A 25,694-nucleotide genomic window follows, 5' to 3' on the forward strand; every position below is an offset into this window, starting at 1 on the left:
TCTCATATTGAGTCATAGGCATTGAAAATAATTGTGGTGAACAAATAAAAAGATAATAGATTGAACTCTTCACAAAGCATGCAGTCCTAGAAGGATGGACATTAAATAATTAAATATCTAGAGTAGTGATTATTTTTTTCCTATTTCTTTGCCTTTCTCACCTGTTCTTTTAGCTTTTCCTTTTTCATCATACTTATTATTAACACTGCTTGTCTTACATCTTTTTCTATTCCATCTCTCATTTCTATTAAATCTTCCCATGAGACATGAGAATGTCTCCTTGAAATTCATCATTTTTGTTCAACCTTCTCAATAGTGTAAAGGCACAGCTTTAAATAAACCAAGGACTCTCACTTTGAATCTAATGACCTCAACAAGTGAAAATTCTCTTTGAATAAAACTGGAACTACTGAACAGTGTTAAAAACAGCTTTCTCTTCCCTGATTATTCTACAGTCTCTATAACACCAAGGTACTTCTGGCTTTTCGCTTGAGTATCATAGAAAGCAGAAGTAGATGAGTGCTTGTCTGGTCTCTTCACCCGATGTATTACCTCATGCCAGAGCAGGTTGGAAACCAGCACTGAGAATGGAAAGTGGCCTTTCTCTGAAATAGCCTTCTGCCTTCCTTTCTTTTTAGCTCTGGAGATGGCATCCCCCCACCCTATTTTTGGATCTCAGTTTGGTGTTACAGTCATAAGGTTGCTAATTGGCTTCAGCACGTGGTGGAGTTTCAGGGGAGGGGTTCAGTGTTCAGAGTAGGGTAGATCAGCTTTTCCAAGTGGATATGATAACAGGAAAATGCATTATAAGAGCTAGTGTGGGGAAGTGATTTGAAGACACAGCTGAGTGTGGGGAAATTTAGCTTTTTCCCTTTCTTCAGAAAAGATGATGCACTCAACATCCAAATAGCAGTAATCAATCTGCATTTAAGGCAGCACAAATGGCCACTTCTGGAGAGCTGTATAATGCCTCCATTTCCAGTGAGTTTTCTCCTTTAGGATATTAAGAGGATCTGCTCGCTCCCTACATCCTCTTTTCCCTCTGACGTAAGCTGTGGAGGCTCAATGGTGACAGAGGGGAACGGGGCTAACTTGGAGTCCTTTGCGTTATTTAGTTGCCTGGGTGCCAGGTTTGTAGAGAGTTCTACCAGTCATGGTCAGATAATAAGTTGGTAATAAGCACATCTTACATAATATTTCCTGCAATCATTAGTCTGTGATGATTGTAGTCCTTCAAAGGACATTGTTCCAGACTTGCCTTTCTGGACCATCTGAGCACAGTCACTATTCTTCAATGCATTCCTCTGGTCCCTTCATAGAGCTTGCACATTGTTTGCCTTCTTGCTGTCTTCTGAGCTAACTTCTTGGTCCTTCCAGAAAATGTTCATGTATTTGAAGGCCATATTGTGAAAATAATTTTAATCTGAAATAAACTGTAGCAGTGAAGTGATACCTGATTGTTTACACAGCTGTAAACAACTCCTAACCACTGTAAAGCAAATCCCATTATGTGACCTTTTATGGCAGATTTAATCTTCATTACTTTAGCAATTGTAACCATGGTTATAAGCAAAGAGAACAAGCGTGAAGTAGACAAGCTTAAATTTCTCTGCATGCTTGACTTTTTTTCTCTTGACTCTGGTATCTTTCATACACAGTTGTTTGCTCCATAATTCTATTGCTTCTAAGTAGCCACCACCTGACTAATGTGAAAATAATCAGGATGCCATGATGCTTCCTTGATTCAGCCCCTCTGCAGTGGCAGGTGGCAGAGCAGTTCTTGGAGCTGAGATTATATTAGGTATATCCATAGCCTACTTGGTTATAATCCTTAGCAATCTCTTAGAAGGCTGATAATTTAAGTAATTAAACACTAATCCATCAATGCACAGTTTTATAGCTGCTTGAGGATCCACTTTATAGCTTTGTTTCATTTGCCAGCATCTTTGCTTCTCTGCTTCTAGTAACCTCCCTAGTGCATTTCTGTTTTATCTTAAGCTGCCTCTGTTCCCCCTCCTGCTTTGGACCCAGAAATTGAGAAGGATTACTTCCCATTCCTTCTGCTTTTGCATCAAGTTCAGAGAGCTGAGTCTCCAGAGGATGCCAGCCGGTTCAAGTCAGCATTGCTTACATTGGAAAAGCATTTTATAAAAACCTGTGCTAAATATGTGTTGCTTTTCACTCAAGTCAAAAGACACATTGCATTTTTCTGTAACTGGGCTGGTGAGATGGCTCAGTGGGTAAAGATGCTTGCTACCAAGCCTGATCAGATGAATTTGATTCCCTGGGACCTGATATATTAGCCTCTCCATCCCAAATAAGCCTATGCCATGAAAACACAACTCAGTTAGTATACCATGAAAACACAACTCAGTTACAAGCAGCATGCCTAGATTGGGCAGATCTACCACTACACTACTGTGTTCCCCGGCTAAGAAATTGCTTATAACTTGTGGCCTCTCCAGGCCACTTCAGGTTGCTTCAGCTCCATCTTCCTTCCACCTCCTTCCCCTCCAGTGACCCCCTCTCAGTCTTCTCACCAACTTCTCCTGCCTGCCTAACCACTCTCCCCTTTATTTTACAAATTAAAATTGGAAAAAGGAGTTTGTGACTAGACTGCCCTTCTTGGGGAAGTGGAATTAGCATTAAAATACAAACAGCTCCAGGACAATCCACAAACACCTTGGAAAGAAGGAATAGAACTAGCTGTCAATCCCTCTGCATAATAAATAAGTCAATGTAAAATTTAAAAAGTAATTTAAACAGTTCTGTAACTGCCCTTTGTCAAGCAACATATCATATCAAGTTTATTGTGATAAATTCAATAATTCAAAATATATAGATGATTTAGACAATTAAGTAAGTAGTTGCAAAAGCGAAAATACATTTGAAGAGTGAATTCCATGTAAGAATCCTGAATCTAAGAGTGTTAAACAACAATGTCCATGGAAGCCATTCTGTGATGGACTTTATAAATCAGGATCGAAAAAACTATAGTGACACTAAGGCACATGTAAGTCTGCTTTGTTGATCCTTTTTTATTCCTAAGGACCATTTATTTCTACCTAGCACCAGTACTCCTTTGGTCCTGGTGTGAGACTAGGAGCATTTGCTTATCTACAACTGCTCCCCTTCATCTGCTGTGATCTAACCCTAACCCTAACCCTCTCCTTTCCCATCACTGCAGTGGTTGTCATGCTTCGCACAGCAGCATGTGCCTTCATCTCTATCTTATATTAGTTTTAGATGAGAGGATGACCTGGAGTTCTTTATTATTTGCTTCACTGCCTCACAATACCTACTGACTCATTAGTCCACCCACCTCCCTAGACCGGAGCACTCAATTTCCTCATTTCAGCCTGTGTGCTCTCCATCCTTTCTTTCTTACCAGTAGTGCTACTTTTGTTGAAAGTGCAACTGCATAATCTTAGTTGTTCCCCACACACCTGCCATTATGCACCTGTGTCTGCTCTGTGCCTCAATTTGTCAATAGCAAGACCCTGTTGCTTTCTCCAGCTGCCCAGGAAGCAGTAGAGAGATGAAAGGAACTGTTTATTGTAACTATGTTTGGTTCATGGTGAAGCACCATATTTATCAGCATGGCCCAAAACAGTGAGAGGGGGCCAAGTTAGCACTTCTCTCTTTGTACTGATTTATGACCCTTTTGTTGAGATTATTTTTATTTCTTCTAAGTCATCAGCCATAACTGTCATCACAATCAGGTGGTACTTTCTATTGTTTACAGTGTTCCGAGCTCTGTGCCTCCTCCCTGTCATGCAGACTTCTGCTCATCCAGAGCCCTGGGATGTGAGTGAGAGGGAAATAGATTCTTGGTCCTGTGCCCTAGGGTTTGGATCGTGACATGGTTCCAGGGGAGCCAGCATCAGCAACTGTGGCACACTATCCATGTCTCTGATTTGACATATTTTCAACATTCTACAAAGGCATTTATTTGCTCATTTTTACGAGGCACTCTTTAACTGAACTAGATGGCCTTGTGCTTATATAATCATGAAAGCACAGATCTGTGTTAAATGCTGTAACAGGCATTAAGAACATTATCCTAACTAATCCTCAAAGAGCCTGCAGTTTAACTGTAGAAAGGAAGACTAGAATGTGAAGCAATTGGTCTGTTGCCATTTATAGTTCCATACTAAACTTTATGGTAACACACAGACATGCACAGGATCACACAAACTGTATTTGTATATATAATTTTACTACCAATTCTGAGGAATTCATAGATCTTTCCTGAATATAAATTACATTTCACTCTACACCCAGCTTTATCCTTAGAATTACTGAGATAGTAGCTTTTATCCTTTTTTTTTTTAATCCGGATTTTTTTTTGTTTGTGTTTTCATTGTTGTAATTTGTAACATAGTTTTATGTAGCTCAAACTTGCTACACAGCCAAGGATGGCTTTGAACTTCTAAGTCTCCTACTGCCACCTCCCAAATGGTAAAATTATAAGTGTGAGTCATCTTGCCTAGTTCTAACATGTTTTATGTTATGGTGAGCCTATGGCTGCAGATGTCTGTTTATTTGTATGGTACACATGAACGGGCTACCCTCTGAAGCCATAAGAGGCTATAGAATCTACCATAGTACTAATGTGTGTGGAGTCCTTATCTTACTGTTACACAGAGACTATTCCAGTTACACATGGAAATTATCTTCTGCACTGTAGCACCAAACAGTCTGACCAGGCCAGGGAGAACCTAGAAAGCTGTTTTCATCCCTCTTCTGCTCATCATCCTTTCTTGTATCTGGCTATACACCAACTCTTTCTGGCCAGTGGCAGATTTTGTCCTTTCTTGACACTGCTGGCTTTTCTGGCTTGGTACTGCTGCATCTCAGAGAATAAAGCTTCTGAGAGGACCAAGCTGTGTTCTGCCCCACAGCTTCCCCCTGGCTGGTCTCAACACCAGCTTCCAGTGGCTGTAGCTATCAAAAGGAAGCAGCAGAACTTCAGAAGGCAAGAGTTTTGTTCATTGCCTAATGAAAAGGGATATAGAACCATGCTTATAGCATGTAGGGCAAGACCCTGTGGGGCAATGTCAGTTTACCCTGTGGTACCCAGGTATTTGTGGATGCAGTTGTGCATTTGAACCACGTACCAGTATCCAGTACACAGTATTTCCAGAGATAACTGGGGAGAGTAACACTGAGACATGCCATCAGGACAGCACACATGGCTTTCAGCTGAGCATGGCTCTTCTTGACTTCATACATACAACGTTCTGAAGTTGGTCCTGGTATATGTCCTTATAGACATGAAGTAAGGATATTTACAGCTTGGCAAAGAATGTAGGTTTGGTCCACATCAGACTAGTCCCCATATATTCACAAATTTCTCTTGCTTTGTGGCTTGCATCCCATGGCACCTAAATGGCACCTGAGTAGTTACCTACCTACTGTGAATTGTCTGTTTCATTTTCATTGTTAAGAAATAACAAAAGGATCAATTTCAGGGTTGTTCAAGTTTTTTATTTTTAATTGTGTGTGCTCATGTGCAGGAGTATATGTTATCGTTTGTGTTTTATTGTAAATGGACTCTTGTCATGCTGGTCAAGTTAGTCTTGAGCCCCTGGGCTTCACCTACCTGGTAGCTAGGAGTACCAGTCCCAGTCCTTGATATCACGAATGAATAGGAATCTAGGAATATGGTGTTCTACCTCAAAGTTTTTGCTTCAATGGATGTATAATATAATGCTGTTAATGGTCTTTAGTGTAAGTAAAAATATTCTTATGAATAATAATTTGGAACTGGTTGTGCTCTTAATTTTTGAAAAAAGAATTCCAATTTATTGTGCTTAGTTGACACCAAACAGAAAGTGACAACCATGTTGGTCTGGAAACATTTAGTTTGAGTTTTTTTCTGTTTCTGCAAGCATAACACACTGTAGTAAATGTATATGGTATTATATGAGCTTGATTACAGAAAGTAATATTCTCTAAGGAAAAGTAGGCTCAATGTTACTGTGCACCTTAACTGTTAGCTTCTGAATGTGCTAAACTTGACCTAACCATTGTAGCTTAAGTATAACACAACCTATCTGAAGATTTTTTTAATACGGATGCCTGAATGCAAAGCAGTGCCTGAGATTCACTTTTAGGAACAAAGCAGAACACATCTTGTTATTTGGACTTGGTTTTAAAGAACTGTCTTTTAGTGTTACTTGTTGCTCCCCTTGCTAGCTGCATGTTTCTCCCTGGTTAAGCCCTGGGTCTGGAGCCACAAAAAGAAAACAGAATTGGAGCTTACTATAAACCTCTCTACTTTTTGCCTAGCTTTCTCATTTACTTTTCAAGCCCTTTGTGTTTTTCTTCATGTATGAGTGTTTTCTAGTTCAGGAAAGTCTACCAGTTCAGCAACTCTTTAACATGAACCTACCTGTTCAGAGGGCATATTTGATTTATTTTGATGGTTAGTTAGACACCTAGTGCCCTGGTGAACATTGAGAAAGCTCAGAACCTTCACTGGTTTGCTTTCTCCACCATCTAAAAGATATCAATGAAGGAACAAAGTAATAAGAGAAATCTTGGGAAGTTCCATTTGAGCCACTATATAGTATGGAGGAAGTTAGATGTCTACTCTTGGGTCCTTAATCTCTTTAATGAAAAAAAATTAATAACAGGCTCATATAGAAATTCAAGAAGCATTTGAGGGTTTAAAAGAAAACCACACAGTAGGCAAATTCTTACAGCTGTCAAGAGGAGGTGAATGAAAAAAGTAAGCCAGAGAGAGAGGTCAGCCCAGTAGCAGGGAGTTGAGCCTTAAAAAAAGAATAAGGAAGCTGAAAGCATTAGGGAGTTGCAAAGCATACTTGAGCTCTGGACAGCATCTAAAAGCAATTGAAAGGAGAAAATGAAATAGTTGAGTCCTTCTGAGTCAAGACTTAGTAGGTCAAACAGACCCTGCCAAACCCTTTAACAGCTTCCAAGGACTACACTAGAGGATGGAAATACTAGAAGGGGGAAGTTTGTTATCTTAAGGTGAGCCTGCCTCCCTGGGGGTGGTCCCCTAGTCAGATGCTTGGCCTGCCCAACTGAATTAAATCTTGGGAGGAAGAAGGGGCATAGTCCTAGACGCAGATATCATTCTTTATTATAACATTTGCTATAGCATGGCGTAGCCTGAGTTCTGTTTCTTGGACACACATGGTAGGAGGAGAAAAATCTACTTCCCAAGCTGCCATTTGACTTCTGAAGGTGTCCATACACATGCTTACACTAACATTAAGTACATGAGCATAGTATTTTTAAATAGGTGTCTATTTGCCCCAAATAGGGTGGACACCTACAAACCACAGAAAAACTGTTGCCTAAGTCCATCTTGGAAAACCTGTTAGGTTATTGGGGTTGTTCAAAAACAGCTATACCACTCTCTCACAGGAAGCTTTACCACTCAAGAGTCTGCTCTCCCCCCAACCCCCAAAAACTGTTCATTGGTGGAAATCGCCATACCAAAAAAGGAAGGCTTTGGTCTATTGTTTTTGAAAATCATTTCAAGTCAGACTGGTGACAGGTGACCTGGAATGGCAGAGGGGCTTACTGAAGTGTCAAAGCACTAGCTGCATGTAAAAGGTGTACTGAACAGTGCCTCCCTGACTCAGTGTGTTGAAGTTAGGTTAAAGACTTGTGAGAGGTACTTCTACCACTGCAGTACCGGCCCACAGAGGAAGTGTGACCAAAGGGTTCATGCACACCTCTGGTACTGTTCTACCAACTTTCTTTAGAACTCAGAAGCCCTACAAAGGCTAGAGTAGGGATCTCTCTGTTCCTTTACTGTGCTGAAATCTGGAGCTAACAGTACCCACATGGGCCTTTTCTTGTAGCGGAAGGGCTTAATAACTTAACCAACCAGCTCTGAACCATGACTCTTCCTGTAATCACCAGTGACCACACCCAGTAGTGATAGGAAGTTGAGAGATGAGAGATTAGTACCAACCAACTCATGATCAAATATGTAAATTCAAGAGTTACCTGTGAAATCCTGTCGTTGCCATACCACAACTAATTTGGAATGAAGTTTAATATTGGTTATATAGTACTCACCAATCCCACTCCCCTAGCATGGCTTTTCTGTACAATATTGCTTCATTCCAGGTAATTTATCTTTTTTACCTGGGAGGAACTTATTTCCATTAGAATTGGAACACTAGGTACATATTTTGCATTTAAAATGTTTCATGTGATTAAGCACTGAAACATTATTACTTGTGCTTCTTAAGAGTGTGAGCTTCCAACTGATTCTTCCTTTGTGCCCAGAACAATGCCTTTAATTTGGAAACAAGTAAAGGAGTTCTCTGATTATCAGGCATACTGTTAGCTGAGACTGGCAGCCAAGTACTGGTTACTGGACTGGACAGAAGAGCAGCTTACATTCTTCCCTCCAGCAACTACTCCTCAGTTTTACTGCTCAGTGGTATACACCAGGGCTTATGAAATGGCATATCCCATGTCAGCCTCAGACTCTTCCCTGGTATGGCTTATATCTTCATGGGTTTTTCTCTTCTGCCCTTACAGAGCTATTAAGAACGGCAAAGGATTGCACAGCAAGAAGGAAGTACCCATCCACCGAGTTGCAGACATTTCTGGGGTGAGTTGTGGCCTTGAATACAACTGTGGGCTCAGCCTTCCAAGAGCCTGTGTGTTTCTTACTCACTAAAGGATTCTGCTTACCTGTTTTCTTTAGCTCTGTGCTTTTCAAGCCCTAAATTTGAATTTTCTAGGGTATTTTTAAGGCATGCCTAAATTCTGGTTTACATTGTGTAAAAGGTTAATTTAAAGCCCCATTCTGTTTCTTTACCTGAGCTGTCTCTAAGTTGCTTCTTCATTATTATCTGTTATGAGTTTAGAAGATGCTTTATACTTCCTCATTTGAAGTAAAATCAGCTATCTGGGTTTTTTAATACCTATTTTATTCTGTGAATGAGAAGTCTTCATGCTAAAAGGTCAAGTATAGGTTATAAGAGAAAGCCTAGGAATTACTTGTCTCTTAATGAGTTCTTTGCAGCTTGTCTATTACTAGAACAGAACAGAGAAATATGTGTCCATCCTTAGAGATAATAAAGACAATATATAAAAGAATCAGTGACAGATACTTCTGAGCTCCCAACAGGCTCTGTCTCTAGCAATGTTTTGCTGAGATCTCTTCTGACTGAGCAGTGTCCTGCTTGTTGAGGATTTCTTCCAAAAATACTTAGTGACTGCCTGCTGTGTGTAGGAACTGTTCTAGGTACTGTGAATAAAACAATGGAGGTGACAGGAGAGGGAGGAGAGTGGAGGGGTAGAGAAATTACATTATGTGGTAGAACTACTATCAGCTAAGAGGAGGTAATGATGCCAATGTTTCACTCTGGCCAGGGAAGGCACCCAGGATACACAACTCCTGCACTAAAGGCAAGCAGGGGACTGGTATGTGCCATAGGTGAGGAGGACCAAATTGCATCACGAAATGAAGGAGAAAGGACCTACTCTGAGCGTAGACACACATGGAATGTGCCTTGGACCTCAAAATGACAATACCAGTGTAAACAAATTTTTTCATTGCTCAGCCCGGGCCCAAGCAGGGAAGAACTTGAATGTAATGTCTTCTCCTTATGACATGTTTATATGCTTGGTCACAGCCTTTCCTCTTGTTTCTGTTGTAGTTTATGAAAGCCTGTCTAGTCAGATCTCCCATGTGTAGGTATCCTCATACCCCATTAGAAACAATGGGACTTTCTTTAGTGAGCTTTTCTTTGACTATAGCAAGTTAGCCTAGTCAGCAGATTAAACAGGGTTGCCTACTTCCTGTGAGCTAGCAGTCAGTCTCAAGGTTGGAGTCTCTTGTACTTAGGTGAGGTGCAGTGATACACATGTTTTTTGTGGCTTAGAATCTTGAGAAGAAACTTCTGGTAATGGCTGTTTAGCTCTTAGTATCTGCAATGCATCTGCTAAGGCTATTGTTGCCAGGATGATGTGACCAGCAGGTGACTATTCAGCCTGTTTTCTCTGTGGCTTAGCCTGCTGAGTTATACTGACATACATGTTATTAATTTCTCTAGGTATGTGCTATGGTATTTTCAATATTTTTCCTAATATTCATTTGTTGAAGAGGTTGGTATAAGGATAAGGCAATTTGGGGACTGTTCAGCTCCAGGGAAAGAAAATGTTATAAATACTTGTTTTGTAAAACACAATGGAGGCTCCTCTACAAATGGACCATCTACCCATGGAAATGTCTACGTAAAACTGACACTCTAGGACCTTTCCAGAGCTGAATGAAACCTTGGGAAACGATGTCATTTAAAATTGAAAACGAATTTTAAACAAATTAGTAAATGACACTAGTATGAGCTGCACCGTACATACCACCACCACCACCCCCGCAACCGCCAATAAATGAAGGAACAGCCTGAAGATAACTTTTCTCAGTAGCTCAAGGTTGCATTTTGGCTCCCGATTTTCCCTAGCAGTGAAGTCCTAAGGAAGCTAGTAGAGGTGTGCTGCCATGATTTTCCTCTTAGGACCTAGGAGGATGGAGTCAGGAAATCTTTAGTGCCACCTCTAACCCTGCTGCTTCCTAGTGTTTCTTAACCCTTTAGATGCTATTGTAAATATCAGTGGTGCTTGTGCAAACTTGCCTTTGTTTTTATCATTATCATGGTTGATAGTATTATTCCTAACCCACTGACTCACCCTTAAACTGTGGCTCATTTTTATACCTATTTTTATTCTCTTTTCTGTGTGGAAAAAAAAATGGTTTGCTCCTAAGTTATTTAAAAATAAATGCCAGTTAAATGTCCCTTGGTGACCACATAAATAAAAGAGGAAAGCTTGAGCAGGAGGAAGACTGGAAGTAAAAAGCTATTCAATTTAAATAGATGTCAGATATGACCTTGTCTGCCTGGATCACAGATTAGTTAGCTAAGACTGCAGTTTTTTTTTTGTGCCCCATGTAATAGAAGAGGTTGTTCTTCCCCTTCTTATATCCCTATCCCTTCATCAGTGTTAGTGTGAGTATGGGTTGGGTGCCCTTGTGCCATTTAAATGAGATGTATGGGTTTTCTGCTCCCTAAAGCATGCTTGCAGTTTTGCTATCCGAGGGACAGGTAGGCATGTAGAGTCATGGGCAAGCAGTGTGTAGCTGATGGAAAATAGACCCCTGCATAATGACGATGTAATGTACACTTATATAATAGCTGCACATTTTCAGCTGTGTTGTCCCCTCCCCTATTGCCCCATACTGACTCTCTCTATAGTTTCAGGTCATGATAAATGGGAAGATGTTGTTGAGCTGACAGTGTATACACTACGATGCCAAAATAATTTACCATGAACTGTTATGCCTAATTCTTCCCTCTATTCTCCTCCCACCACATACATCTTTGGAGAAATCAAAAGACAGGAAGAAGTACACACTCTGTCTCCTAAAAACACCCAAGAACTGCTCTCTGCAGAAGATGTCCTGTCAGGACCGTGAGGCAAATAACTTGTGGGTGTTGTCCCAGAGTTGACTGCATCTTGCTTTAAAAGTTAACTTTGTACCAGTTCTTCATATTTCTTCTCTTGGGTTTTAATTTCATGAGGCCAAGGGTAGGGTACGTTAGAATAGTTTCATATGGAGATTTAGCAAAGGCAATATCTTCTTGATTGAATTCCTGGGGGTAGTAAGGATCTAGGTATGGGAGTGGATTTCTTAGAAAGTGAGACTCTAGCCTGGTGTATTCTAAGAAGCAGGTCTTTGTTTATGAATGGCAGGTTTATTTAGCATTAGGTTAAGTCTTTTATAAAATAAGCAGATTGCCTATGTCATATCAATTAATTGGACACTTTTTACCAAAGTAAAAAGTTGATCCATCTGTATTTTTTGCATTTATTTTCAGAGTGACTTCTAAGGATTAAAAGTGCTAACTGCTGGGCTAGTAACTTAGGTCCTAAAGAAATGATTGGTGAACTGACAGAGGTCTAAGGATCACCTAGTGAGTTCAGCCAGCCTGGTCTACATAGTGAGTTCCAGAACACTCAGGTCTACATAGTGAGGCATGTCTTATATACAAGAATTGGCAAGCTTCTGTATTTTTCTCATTTTTCCAGATATAGAGAGTGGGCTTTTTGAGCATAAGCCATATACTTTTCTGTAGTCTGTTCTTTTGTGGCGAGATACCCCTGAAATATATCCAGACACAAATCTGAAGGGCAGTTCTATGATGAGTGCACACCATTCACACATCTATGTCTCCATTATCAGGGAGTTTAGTTGTTTCCTGACCCTGTCAGTTTTTCCCTTGCTACTACACAAAAGTTGGTCTTTACATGTCAGTAGAATATAAAGCTGTTCTTTATCTTAAGTGTATTATTGTTTTTGCCTTTGCCTGTTCTGCAATAAATACAGTGCTCTATAGAGTGTAAAACAGAAAAAGCATGGCTGACTGTTGTTCTGGTGGATGAGACAAATCAATTATGATTCAAAAGTGAGAGAGTGCAAGTTTCCCACTCCTCCAGGGCAGCCAGCACTGCGAGTACACATTGCTTCCACTGCCTCCATCTCTTCCTCTCCCATCTGTGCATTAGGAGTTGTAATGAGTCGGGTGCGTATCTGAGACTTCCTCTCCTGTCATCTCTGGTCTCTTTGTTCTGATGTTTGAGGAATTTTAATGATCATGTGTTGCTGTTGCTGACACAAAAAGTGGCCAAACCCTCTTTAGTCATGTTTCTTCTAGCTATACTGCTGGGCTTCATGTTTGCTGTCCTGGAACCTTGGTCAGAAGCTGTGGTGGTGACAGTGTTCAGGTCTCCTGACTTTCTGGTACCTACCTGTGCTTTGTTTGACAGTTCAATTTCTTCCTCACTTAAGAGAAGATACTGCTTTCTCTGTTCTCTTCTGTCTGGGGTTAGACTGCAGCATGCAGCTAATTGACTTGGATTCTCTCCACACCAAAAACATGCCCCACAGCTCTGCAGCACTCAGCATCTCTAATGGCAGGGGGCTGCTAGATTAGCAGGCTGCAAAGAAGGTTCAGGCATTCTGTTATATTTTGTTTTGAAACAGGAGCTTACTGTGTAGCCCAGTCTGGCCTTGCCATCCTTCTGCTTCAACAAGATTGCTGTGATTATATGCGTGCACTATCGTGTAGAGTTTCTCTGTTTTTACTGTTCCTGTGATCTTTCTTTCCTTTTCTCCCCTTCTACTTCCCTTTTTCATTTCCCTTCCTCAAACCCCACCTCCACCCTCTCTGTAGAAAAGTTGGATGCCATCAAGAAGGCATTGGTTGTGGTAGAAAGTCTGCATTAGTCAGTTGCCCTCACACTCATGGTTTGAGGGAGGAAGGAGGGTTGGCCTCTAGAGGCACACAATTCCTGTGCGGCTAATCTTTTCCTCCCTTATTAAGTTCCCCATAATTGCAGGAACATCACTCTCTTCTTCCAAATAAATGAAAAAGCATTTGTGGTTTCCGTGAGATCATTTTAGGGTTATATTTCAGCACTGACTATAGTCAGTGGTGGTTGTGTTTAAGTACTTCTTAGAGAGTTTTAATACATTTTTTGACTGAGTTGTATTTCTTTTGTGTTCTTTGTACAATGTAGGGCACCAAATTTAGGACATGGTCTCTGGCTTTTATTTAGTTTTGCATATCAGGAAAATTGTTCAAGACTTTGAAATAAAGTAGGAAGATTACTGAGTGTACTTTCTATAGAATACTGGACACAACCTTATAAGCTCTTTTATTGTCATGCAATTCTGTTGAGTTTTGCTTTGTGGATTTTCTTGGTCTGTTTTGCACTTTTGTAATTTGAGAAGATGCCTCATGAAGGGCTGATTTGATGCACGTAAGTTCTGAAGACGTGTCCTTTAGAGACACAGCTGATCTCTGCTGTGAGAAAAGTGTGTTCAGAGTTTCCATTTCCTTCTATATTGTCATAAAAAGTAAGACTTAGGACGTTTTTGTCAGCACTCCTAGTGACTATATCTGCTTCTTACTTTCCTCTCAGTCTTTTCCTTATCAATAAATGGGTTAAAATGAAGCTCTAAATTGTCTGACTCCATGATGCTTGCTTGTTTGGACTGCCATTTTGTTCACTGGGAGATTTACCAGGTTGGGCTCTAGAGATAAAAAAAACAAGGCCAAGTGTTCTGCCACTAAGCTAAGTCTCAGGGCTTGGAATATTTGAGACAGGGTCCTACTTGTTAGCCCAGGCTGCCTTGAATTATGGCATCCTCTTGCCTCTCCTTAGTAATGGAATATATAGGATTGTACCACTATTCCTGGCATTCATTGACCGGCTTTTGTTGGTAGAACAGTTAGGATTAGGGGTAAGAAGTCTGGACATTGAAGGCAAGGTGCAGTATCTTGACCATTGATTGGGTGTGTCCTGGTTCTGCTGCTTAATACCCCTGAAGAAATGCTGGGTCAAGTTAATCTGTGGAGTCAAGATTGCTTAAATGAGCTCAACATGGCAAAAGCAAATGAATGTAAGGGTATCCTGAAGTCATTCACTGAAGTTCCTGGTTCCTGAGTTACAGTGTGTGACTGGGTTGTCTGATGTATCTATCCCAAGTCCACAGGTAAGCCCTGATTATTCCTATACTGCCCCAGATGCACTCTGCTTTGTCATCATAACTACTTAGCCTTAGAATGAACCCATTTTGTCCTGTGGCTATTGCTTATGTAAACATTTCAAAGTAAGTCATTTTACTAACATAGACATTCTGTTTGCTTGTATTTTAAGCCTTTATTTAGCATGTTTCAAACATTCCCTACAGACTGTGTTGCACAGAATTTTGGAAACTCTGCAATGTTGACATCCAGATATTATTGAATTAGAGTTCAAGGTACCTTTGCAATGCCCAGTAGTTAGTAATGTGGCTCTCTTCTTCAGGAAGTGGTACTCCAAGGAGGAAATTGGAGAATTTCTGACACAATATTGGATTTGGAAGGTCTTGAAAACATAAGCTATTAATGGGGTTTCTAATTTGGAAAAAGACCTATGCTGTGTGTGCACTACCTCACTGTCAGTCAGGCCTGGTTACTTTCTTTTGTGTCATGTTTACCTAGCCCCCAGTTTACTGTTCTCAAATTAAGGACTTTGCCTGCATTCCATCTTTATCATTTAGAGGGCACATGCTTTCTTGAGTGCTGTCTCCTCCCTTTATGACCAGGCTTTCTGCCTCCTTTTGTTTATGTCCCTTTGCATACATCCTGCTGCTCTGATCATGCCTTTTTTAGCACTGACAATCATATTACTGTGATCTTGTATGTGTTGATAAATAGGTACTTTTCAGCTTGTTTAAAGGTATTCTCATTATTAGCTTCTAGTTCCCTAAGGGGAATGAATTGCTTTCATATTTATTTACAGTGTCTTATTAGATTTGATATGTCAAGTAATACACCTCAGGGAATGAACTTATATTTGGAAGAAACTAATGCTGGTTCTGTAAGTTCAAAGTTAACTACTGGTTATCCAACTAGGCAGGATTGTAAAGAGATGTAAGTGTGCTTGTAGAATGGAGTCAGTATGAGCAGCATAGGCTCTCATCTCAGATCACTGAAATTCAAGTGAGGACTCCATTACTTATACTTTGTCACCCTGAAGAAATTATTGTTTCTGTTAGCTTTCTGATCTGTAAAATGGGCGTAATGGAAGTGCTTGCTTTCTTAGATTGTGGTGTAATTGTATGAATTAATACATACATATATTCTGAACAATTGGCAGAGCAAGAGCTCAGCTGAGATCAGTGGTTAACACCTTTTGTTGATTGTTGTTACTAAGTTGCTTAGCATTCTATCTAGCACACAGGAAGTCCTCCATTAGTGACATATATCATCATCACCTGTAGTATTTCTGTTTCAAACCCTTCCTTCGATTCAAGTTCAAAATTACTCCTCCTCAAGCTCTTTTACCATTGCCTTATCTCTTACCTGATGTTGCATGTGTTCCATCTTGGGCTTTTTTCCCATGCATTTCTCATGTAAAAATCAATGAATGAACAATTAAACTGTGTGTATTTAATAAGAGCTTTTTTAATGCCAGACGCAGTGCTGGATATTGAGGATTAAACCAGACAAGTGTATTCTTTATGGACATACATAGTTGGTTGTATAATTATTATGGGGATTCGAGCAGAGTCCCGTGAGAGTACATACTAATGACCACAATTTATTCAGAATGGCCTGACAAGGGAGTAGTGGCTGGAGCTAGAGTTGTGGCTGTGGAAGCTGAAAGGCAAATCAGATGTAGATGGGGAAGGGAATAAGAAAACTGGGTAGGAGATAAGGGGACAGGGCAGGAGAGTTAAGTCAGCTGCCATGCAGGAACAGTGTGGAGAAGGTCACAAAGAACTTTTTTGTGGAAGTATTATTTTTCCCATATGATAGGCTTCGGCAGAGTAGATTTGAAAATAAAATTAGGGATTTCTAAACATGTTAATATTAAGCATGAGCCATTTTGTGGTTTTTAAACTAGTGGTTTAGAAACTATTGGATGTATATGTATATAATTGCCTCAAATGCTTTTTAAAATTTTATAACCATTGTTATGATACATTTATGATATGTGTGAGTGTGGGTAGGCGCTACATAAATATGGAAGTCAAAGGACAACTTTTTGGAGTTCTCTCCTATAATGAATTCTGAGAATTGAATTACACAATGAGTAATCTCATCATTTTCACACATATATATATATATGTTTTTATTAACATATATACATATACACACACAAATATATATAACACACAAGTATTTCTTTTTATTTGAGGTGGGGTTTTATTATGTTGCCGTTTGGCCTGGATCTTGCTATGTAGACCAGGCTGGCCTAGAATTACAGAGTTTTGCCTGTCTGCCTCCAGAGCACTAAGATTGAAGATACATATTGCCATACCTTTCTTTAAATTAAATTTTAAAATTTAATATATCTGAGATATCTGTGTGTGTATAGATGCACACCCAGCATCGCCTACATGTGTTCAGGAGTTGGACCGCTCTTTCTATGAATTCCAAGAATCTAGCTCAGTATAGAGGAGCATCTCTGCCTTCAAGCCATCCTATTGGCTCCACAGAGCACATTATAAAAAGTCCCTCTGCCTTGGCCTTTTTTCTCAAATATAAAAGTCATATAGCAGTAGGAGGGTGTTGCTAGCAAAGGAAATTGAAAAGCTTGTTGCCCAAGAGTGTTTAAAGAGTGTCACTACACAAACCCCTACTGCTTCACTCTCCCCTGAGTTGAAGATCTGAGAATGGCTTAATGGGTAGTTTAGCACCATGTTCTTAGTTTGTGTAGGTAACAGAAATGGGGTAATAGTGGTGGTGGTGGTGGTAGCAGTGGCGGCAGAAATTAGAAATCAACACACCTGGATTAGCAGAAGAGCTAACTTGCTTTCCAGCAGTGTATACATGTGGTAATGGTACCTATATAGTTTGAATGTCTGAAAACTCCCAGAACACCTACAAGTGTAAATGTCCTGATGGAGACAAAGATGGAAGTGAGATTAAGGTCCTCAGTTGAACACATTGATTGCAACCTGGCATTTGAGTTTCGTTACTCAGTCAGTGAGGATTTCACTGATCCGCTAGATCATCAATATAGTCCAATATAATCTACCTCAATACTTGAATTGAAAGCTACAGGGTGAGGCTAGGAGTAACTGCTACATACAACTTCAGGAAGAGTCTATAACCTCCAGTACAAAAAGATCTACATTAAACTACCTTAAAAATTTTTTTTCTATAGAGGTTTCCTCTTTGCTTTGTAAGCTTCTTATCAACAACTGTTCCCACTTGTATGCAGAATCCTGGGTACACAGTATTAATCTGTTGCTAAGCATGGCTTTCAGTTGTTTTACAGCATGCTGCTGACTTACTAGGAACACATTTATTAAATTCTCAACTCAGTCTGATATGTAAGCTTTGTTTATTTTGTACCTTTCTGACTTTGAACCATAATTATCTATGTAAAGTCTTCATTCCTTTGAAGAAGGACTCCTAAGTTTGTTGTTTATACTGGGAAGCACTCTGTGTACAGCCACTTGATTGAGTCAGAACAAATTCCACATCAGCTCCCAGTGATGTTTTCTACATCATTTACAGACTAGTCAACATCAAAAATATTTGTCTCAAAAGATAAAGAACAAATTTATAGCAAAGGGCTCCAGAGCTAGAGGAACAGTTATCTGACCTAACTGATATATAAGTTTATCTGGGCAAAACAGAATTAGTCTTGAATGTTAATAATAAATAAAACCTTTTTTCTTACATAGAAAAACTTTGTTTTTAACTGAATCTACTGCAAGTAGGTGAAAGAGGAAAGTAAAAATCATCTGTACCTCTGTGCCAGAAAGATATTCCTTAAGCAGATTGTGCCCTCTCCCACCACTTTTTTTTTTTTTTTTTTTTACTTTTTGAAGTATTATAAGTTCTTTTCAGAGCAGAGACTGGATGATTTATCCTTTTTTAGAACTTCATATTGCTAGTTTTCCGGTTGGCAGTATATTGGTTGTACAAATCGATGTGTTTTGATCAGCATTGATTCAGGTGGATCATATACTTTGGCTATATCCCCTCCTCACTCACAGTCCCTCTGTCTCACCCTGCTCCAGCCAACTAGACCCCTTCCATCACCCACCCCCAGGAGTTTTTCTGCAAATAACATGATGTCATCCTTTATGATTGAATAAGTTCTATTGTGAAGGCTGGAGATATGGCTCAATGATTGGAGCTCATACTGCACTTGCAAAGACCTGTGTTCAATTTTCCAAGATCCATGGGAAGTAGCTGCCAATTTCCTGTAATGGCAGCACCAGGGAATATGATGATGTCCAAGAGTATCTATGCACATGTATGTTTGCACACATTAAAAAATGAATTTGTTTTAAATTTTAAATGCATTATTCATATATATATATATATAATTTTATCTATTCATCTAGGAGCACAATTTTTTAAATTCTCAACATCATACTGATAGCTCTGTTTGTTTTTTAACCTTTCTGGCTTTGAACCGTGACTGTTTTACACCTCTGCTCTTTGGCAAAAGGGCAACTTGATGTTGCCTGCACCAGAGTCTGCTGCTTAGTTACCTTTGAATCATGGAATGATCCTGACACTTAGCCTGATTCATAATGAGGCTGCTGTGAATGGTGGAGTTTCAGGAGGGCTGTGGGAGAGTCAGATGGTAGCTTTAGCTTTTTATTTTGTTTCGTTTTGTTTAGTAACCTTCATACCAACTTCCTTAATGTTTGTGTCAATTTGCATTCCTACCAGCAATATATAAGGGTTCCCCACATTCTCATCACCTTTTGGATGTTCTTGTTTGTTCTTGATTTTGCTCTGGTTTTAGAGTGTGTATGTCTCCTTGGGGGAGTCAGGGGTAGGGCTGTGTGTGTGTTGGGGGGGGGGGCTGTGTGTGTGTGTGTGTGTGTGTGTGTGTGTGTGTGTGTGTGTCCTTGAGGGAGTCAGCTCTTTCCAGTGTGTCCATTGAGTCACCTTACCAGCTTTGATTTGTTTTCTTAATGACAGCTGATCTGAATGAAGTGAGATACAGACTCTTGATGTAGTTTTACCTTGCATTTACCTGATAGTAAACAATATTTATCAGTTTTTTGTGTGTTTAATGGCCATTTGCTTTTTATATTTCGACAACTGCTTGAAAGGGACTCCCAACTACTGAGAAAATAAAACCAAGAATTAACAAATAGTAATAAATTAAATTAAAATTTTCTGCATAGCCATGGAAATAACTGAGTGGTGAGACTAATGTTAGGATGGGAGGAAACCTACCACAGGATTTATAGCTAAGATGTATTTTGACTCAGCTGTACAATCAGTTCCTAGCAGAGGACATAGGTGGTTTTTAGTACTGCTCGGTGAATGGATTGCTTAAATTGTATTGTAATTGCCTTAATCTACCTCTTGAAGTTGTATTTAAGGATAGTATGAGTTTATGAGTTTATAGATATATATATCATAAATAACCTTAAAACATAGTCTATAATATTTAAAGCAGTACCACAAAAATAGAAAGGTAGGTCAAAGAATAACAAATTTTATCATTCTAGAAAGCTATTGAGTGACTAAAATAAGTGGATTTTTAATTTCATACATTTGTGCCATTTAAAATTTTACCTTCTGTTTTCCTTAATAAGTTTCTACCATAATTGTCATTTGTTTGCATGTTGGGGAAACTATAACTTCCTCTTCCAAATTGTATAATTATCTGTTTTTTAACTCTAAGTTCACCAGACCTTGAAAAGTCTTAATTAAACATAATAAAATGCTTTCACTTAACATTATGGGATCATTGAATGCTTTATGGTTAACCTCAGTATTTAGGATTCTGCGTCTCTTCAATCAGTCATCTCTAAAGAAAATATTTAGGGAAAAATGAATTTGTCTCTACCTAATAGCTAATTGACACTTATTTAAAGTTTTTGGATTTTGTGTAGTAGATTACTGACTTTTTTTCTCTCTCTCTTTTTCTGAAGTTGTCTTCTTATCTGGAGTAGGTTAGATTTCTGCATGACATCAATTTCCTTGCCCTTAAGTTCCTGATTCACCATGAAATGAAAATGTGTGCTTTATCAGGCCATTTTATATTCTTTTCTCTGCACATTTCGTTTTAATTAACTCTTGAGCCATTTTTTGATTCTGTAGTGCATTCTTACATCAAACCTATAGAGATATTGGAAGTAATAAAAATCTGTCTGAAACTTTTTTTAAGTAATATTCCACACCTATAAGTTATTGTTTGATCGGGTCTTGTAATAGATACCCAGCTGTAGCCTGATTGGTGCACTTTGTTCTATATCCTAGTGTCACGTGCCATGGCTACACTGTTGTCTCATTCTTGAAGATACTTTCCTTGTGTTGCCATAAAACTTATTTGTACAGGATGTGGAACTGTAGGCCTTTTAATCGCAGCACTGGAAGACAGGAAGGCAGAGATCTGATTTATTTTATTTTATTCTTTTTTTGAGATTTATTTATTTATCATATATAAATACACTGTAGCTGTCTTCAGACACACCAGAAGAGGGCATCAGATCTCATTAAAGATGGTTGTGAGCCACCATGTGGTTGCTGAGATTTGAACTCAGGACCTGGAAGAACAATTAGTGCTTTTAACCACCAAGCCATCTTTCCAGCCCCAGACAGCTCTGATTTTTGAGGTCATTCTGGTCAACATAAAAGTTCCAGGCCAGCAAAAGCAGCATAATGACACCCTGCCCAATAAATATTCTCTGCACGATGCTTTAAAAAGAAGCAAAAGAATTGTTGAAAGTATAAGCCTTTGGATTTCCAGTTGTCTGCGTGTGCATCTTTTCAGTCCTGCCTGGTGAGTTTAGAGATTTATTTGGATAAATGAGGCATTTATACTAAGAAATTGCATGTTTGGGCAGAATATTTAATCGGAAAATAATTGAAAGGTGTTTCTTCTAGTTTGTTATGCTCTGCCTGTAAACATTGTTTTCTTATATGTTGGTATTTCTGAACCAGAAAACAAATTGCCATGTCTCCTGCCTATTTTTAGAGTAATTACCATTGTTTTATAATAAAATAACTTCCCTGTACATCATAGCTAAAGCATTCGGCACTATCAAAAGTATAATGTGTTGCTACACTGATAAATAATGAAAGGGATTTATTACTGATTTGAAGCTATCCAAATAGGATAGTCTTTCTCCTGAGTAGAAATAGAAAAGCAATTCTGTATTTACCTGACCTTAAAGGCATAAGACATTTTCTCTGAAGTATGAAGAATGTTGTTGTTGTTGTTGTTGAAGGAAAAGAAAGTAGAACCAGAAAGTGGAAGGCTTGCATCTGAAAGAAAGCCAAATTCTAGGAAAGGGCATGAAGGAATGTCTAGGGTCTTGATGAGGGAAAGGTTGGCCACACCCTCATGCAGAGGCCAGCAGCAGGGCTGGAGAGGCTTTCCAAAGAGACAACTATTTTGTGTGGTATCATAGGGTAAAAGCCTGACAATCAATTGAGCCAAAAGTTATAAAAGTATGCTGTTGAGAAGTTAAGAGTACTAACAAGCAAGAAAAGGTGGAGGAAGACTGTTTGGAATGATCTGAGCAGATGACAAGAAAATATGGGACTGTGGAAGACTTTTCTGGATACCATGAATTTGAGTGATAGATTTACCCTGGCTGTTCTTGGGAAGAACCTGACTTGGCATCCTTAGCCCTGCCTTAATGGCTATACTGCACCCTTATTAGAAAATGAGGGTTGAAGGCAGGAAGAAAACAAGTTACTGTATGTTTCTTTATTGTAATCTAGGTATATTTTGTCATCCTTTTTATGTGAAGCACACATATATCAGCTTCTGCAGTTTATATGCCTTAGTTAACATGTAGAATAAGGTGAGTGTGTTCTCACAGCTTACTTTCAGCTGTTAAAATTTGGGAAGCTGAAAGTCATTCAATAAAAAGACAATCTCTAAGCCTGTATAGAACTTTTCTTTTGTTTGAAAATTATTATTTTATTCTTGCTAAATCATATCAACTGATTTTGTTTCCAGGTAGGTATTAGTACTTAGTGAAACCTTTTCTCCTTTTATCCCCTTCCACTTGCTCCCCAAAAGCTTTTTACAGCTTTGGTGAGGAGGTGCATGTGGAGCACAGCAAATGTTTGAAAGGTGAAGGGACCACATTCCAATTCCTGGGACCCACAAGTAAGTGGCTTGGTAGCAAGTACTTTTTACCTTTTTTTGTTTTTGACCCTTTTTTGTGTTTTAGGACAGGTCCTATGTAGCTTAGGCTGGCCTCAAACTCCCTATGAAGATGAAGCTGGCCTTGAACTACTTGCATCCGCCTCCCATGTGCTGGGTATACAGCATGGATGGTGTCCTCTCTAGTTAGCTAACCCATGTCCTCTCAGTGTCATTTGTTCCCCTGCTTCCTTTTAGCTGTTCCCTAAGAGCTGAAACTTTGTTATGCAACTTTGGAAAAACTGGTAAGATTGTTTCCCTGTTCTAGCCATCTCTCATATAATCCTTTTTCTTGTTAAAAGTTTTAAAGTGCTTTAACACATTCAATTTTTATTATATTAAAGTAATTCCTATAAGAAATAACTACTGCGCTAATAGTTTCGAACTTATCGTTTTTTCCTATTCAATAATAAGTTAGTTGGCTAGGGTAAATTTTCTTGAATCTTAAATTAAGGAAGTGCATTTTTCATATTCTGGTTATTTTTTACCTTTTAAAATTTAAAATATATGCAGCTACAATATTTTATCTTCTGCATATAATTCTGTGGCTTTCACAAATGTGCCCCCTCACTTTTTCCGTTTTGAAAAAGGATCTCCTACATCTCAGGCTGACCTTGAGCTTATGGTGTAGCCAACAGTGCTAGGATTATAGTCTTACACAAACCATGGCCAGTTTGATGTGGTCCTGAGTATGGAACCCAGGGCCTTGTACGTATTAGACAGGCATTATGCCAACCTGGCTCAATTCTCAGATTCATACCTGCCCTGGCTAATTTTACGTCAGCTTGACACAAGCTAGATTCATCAGAGAGATAAGAGCCTCAATTGAGAAAACTTCTTCATCTTATTTGGCTATAGGCAAGCCTTTACAGCATTTTCTTAGTTGGTGGTTGATATAAGAAAGTCCAGCCCATTGTGGATAAGATCACCCCTGGGCTGATGGTTCTGAATTTTATAACTAAGCAGGTTGAGCAAGCTATTAAGCACCACTCCTCCATGGCCCACACTGCACCCTTATTAGAACCTGCCTCCAGGTTCCTGTCCTGACTTCCTTCATTGATGGACTGTATAAGAGCCTAAACCCTTTCCTTCCCAACTTGCTTCTGTCATAGTGTTTCGTCACAGCAATAATAGCCTAAGAAAGTACCTAGTGTACTTATACCATTCCTACTGCAGAGTACCATTACATGTTGTGATGTGTACAAGTTATTTATCCCAAGCTGGTGAATTGTTAGGCCATTCTGCATTTTAAGTGGTTATTTAAAGTCCAAGACATACCCTGTGCCTGTTGCCTGTCCTGATTGTCAGTCAGCATGCCACTTTGTGTATGTTTATCCTGAATGCAAAATGAGCCTTATCTTCCTAGCAGTCACCAAGTCCTCATTTCTTTCCTTGATATTATATATGAGAGAAAGATCCCATGTCAGCTGGATCAACCAAATTGAATCATTTATAGATGCCTGTTATTTGTGGCACTTCTCAAATAGGTGTGTCTGCAGAGTCACTAAGGATTCAGTTCCTTCTTATTTGGAAAAGGTCATGCTGGAGCTAAGGTGTCTGCATTCTCCTGGTTCTGGTGGTTAGCAATCCATTCAGGCTTCTCTTGTCTTTTGTCTTTAGCTTGCAAGTTACATTTGGAAATTTGGTTTAGCTAATTGGCATGTATTCCTTCAATAACAGATGAAGGTGCAGAATTTTTAACCTGAAGAGAGCCACAAATAAGAATGCAGATTTCTTCCAGCTTATGCTCCTTATAATGTACAGAGGTAGAACCCAGGCCCAGACAACCACTTCTCTGTTCTGACTTGTGGAAACCTTGAGTGATGCAGTATGCCAGCTAAGGCAACAGCATGAGGTGATGTAAGCCAGACATCACTTAGTGAGAGATTATTGATGGCATAGATTCAGCACCTTCAGAAAAACAAAGTAGAATGCTGTTTTGTTCTGAGTGTTTTTCTCTGTGACTCTGTTCTACGTTTCCTTTATTCCAGTTTAATGTGCAGCTCACTAAACTTTGCACACACATACCAGACCCCAAACACACTTTTATTGTGAAATATTAATAACTAGCTAGGAGATATTAATAACTGGCTTCAGAGTTGTGAGTGCTTTGTGGTAACACCAGAGCTGGAGTGCATTCCCCAGTGTCCTCCCACCAGAGTCCCATTTATTTCAAGAGATTATCATGCTATACAGTTGGCTCCTCACAGAGAATCATAAACCCATTTCAAGAATTAAAATGTCACTTGTGGCCGCAGAACCCGGCATGTGGAAGGGAGGAAGAGTGTGGAGTGATGAGTGGTGTTTTTGCCTTTCTGGTAGGGGACGTAGTTGTGATTTATCTTCTAGGCCATTGCAGAAGTAATTCGCCTGTTCTGTACAGCCCTGCAAAGATAGATAACTATGAACAATCACAATAGTCTCTAAAGTGAAAAAACACATTTGCTTTAGTGTCCTTAGCAATTAGTTCTGATTTCCATTCTTATCTATGTCTGTCCTCTTGTTTCACCAGTTATGCATTATGATTTGTTGGCCCTAAGGGGCCAGTAATACAGCCAGTTCGTGCCTGAGAAGAGGCATTCTAAGGTAGGGAAAATATCTGTGGTGCTCCCAAGAAGTCTCCTTGGGCCAGATGGTTTCTTCATCATTGAGCTTTCTGGTGCTGATGGAATATATCTGTATTAACAGGTTCACCTATGTGTTTAATTTGATCTGCCTCAAGGTAATTCTTTGATGTTAATGGAAGGGTGATTGTGGCAATGGGAATTCATTGGTGAGCTTCCTTCTTAACAGTTCCTATTTGAGGCTTGCATATGATAATCCTGAGTGTTACCTGGTAACTAATAGGCTTACCCTCTTCCTATTTCCCTGTGCTCTTTTGAGTGCTATGATGTTTCATGTATGGAGATTTGGGGTGGTGGTGGTGATAGGATTTCTTTTTGCTAAAGTCAGGAGCTTGTAACCAGCTTCATGGAACTATTGTTTCTATAAGTTGT

The 25,694-nt window shown here is 39.4% G+C and overlaps 1 protein-coding gene across 1 annotated transcript in view; it reads left to right on the forward strand.

The window, feature by feature from the left end:
- SND1 (staphylococcal nuclease and tudor domain containing 1) overlaps positions 1-25,694 on the forward strand; it is a 385,665-nt gene that overhangs the window by 217,862 nt on the left and 142,109 nt on the right. The window contains exon 14 of the mRNA XM_080936109.1: positions 8,533-8,605. Coding sequence (XP_080792235.1) covers positions 8,533-8,605 — 73 coding nt within the window. The remainder of the gene's footprint in view (positions 1-8,532; positions 8,606-25,694) is intronic.

The sequence above is a fragment of the Micromys minutus genome, assembly GCF_963924665.1.
Source record: "Micromys minutus genome assembly, chromosome: 23".
Lineage (NCBI taxonomy): Eukaryota > Metazoa > Chordata > Mammalia > Rodentia > Muridae > Micromys > Micromys minutus.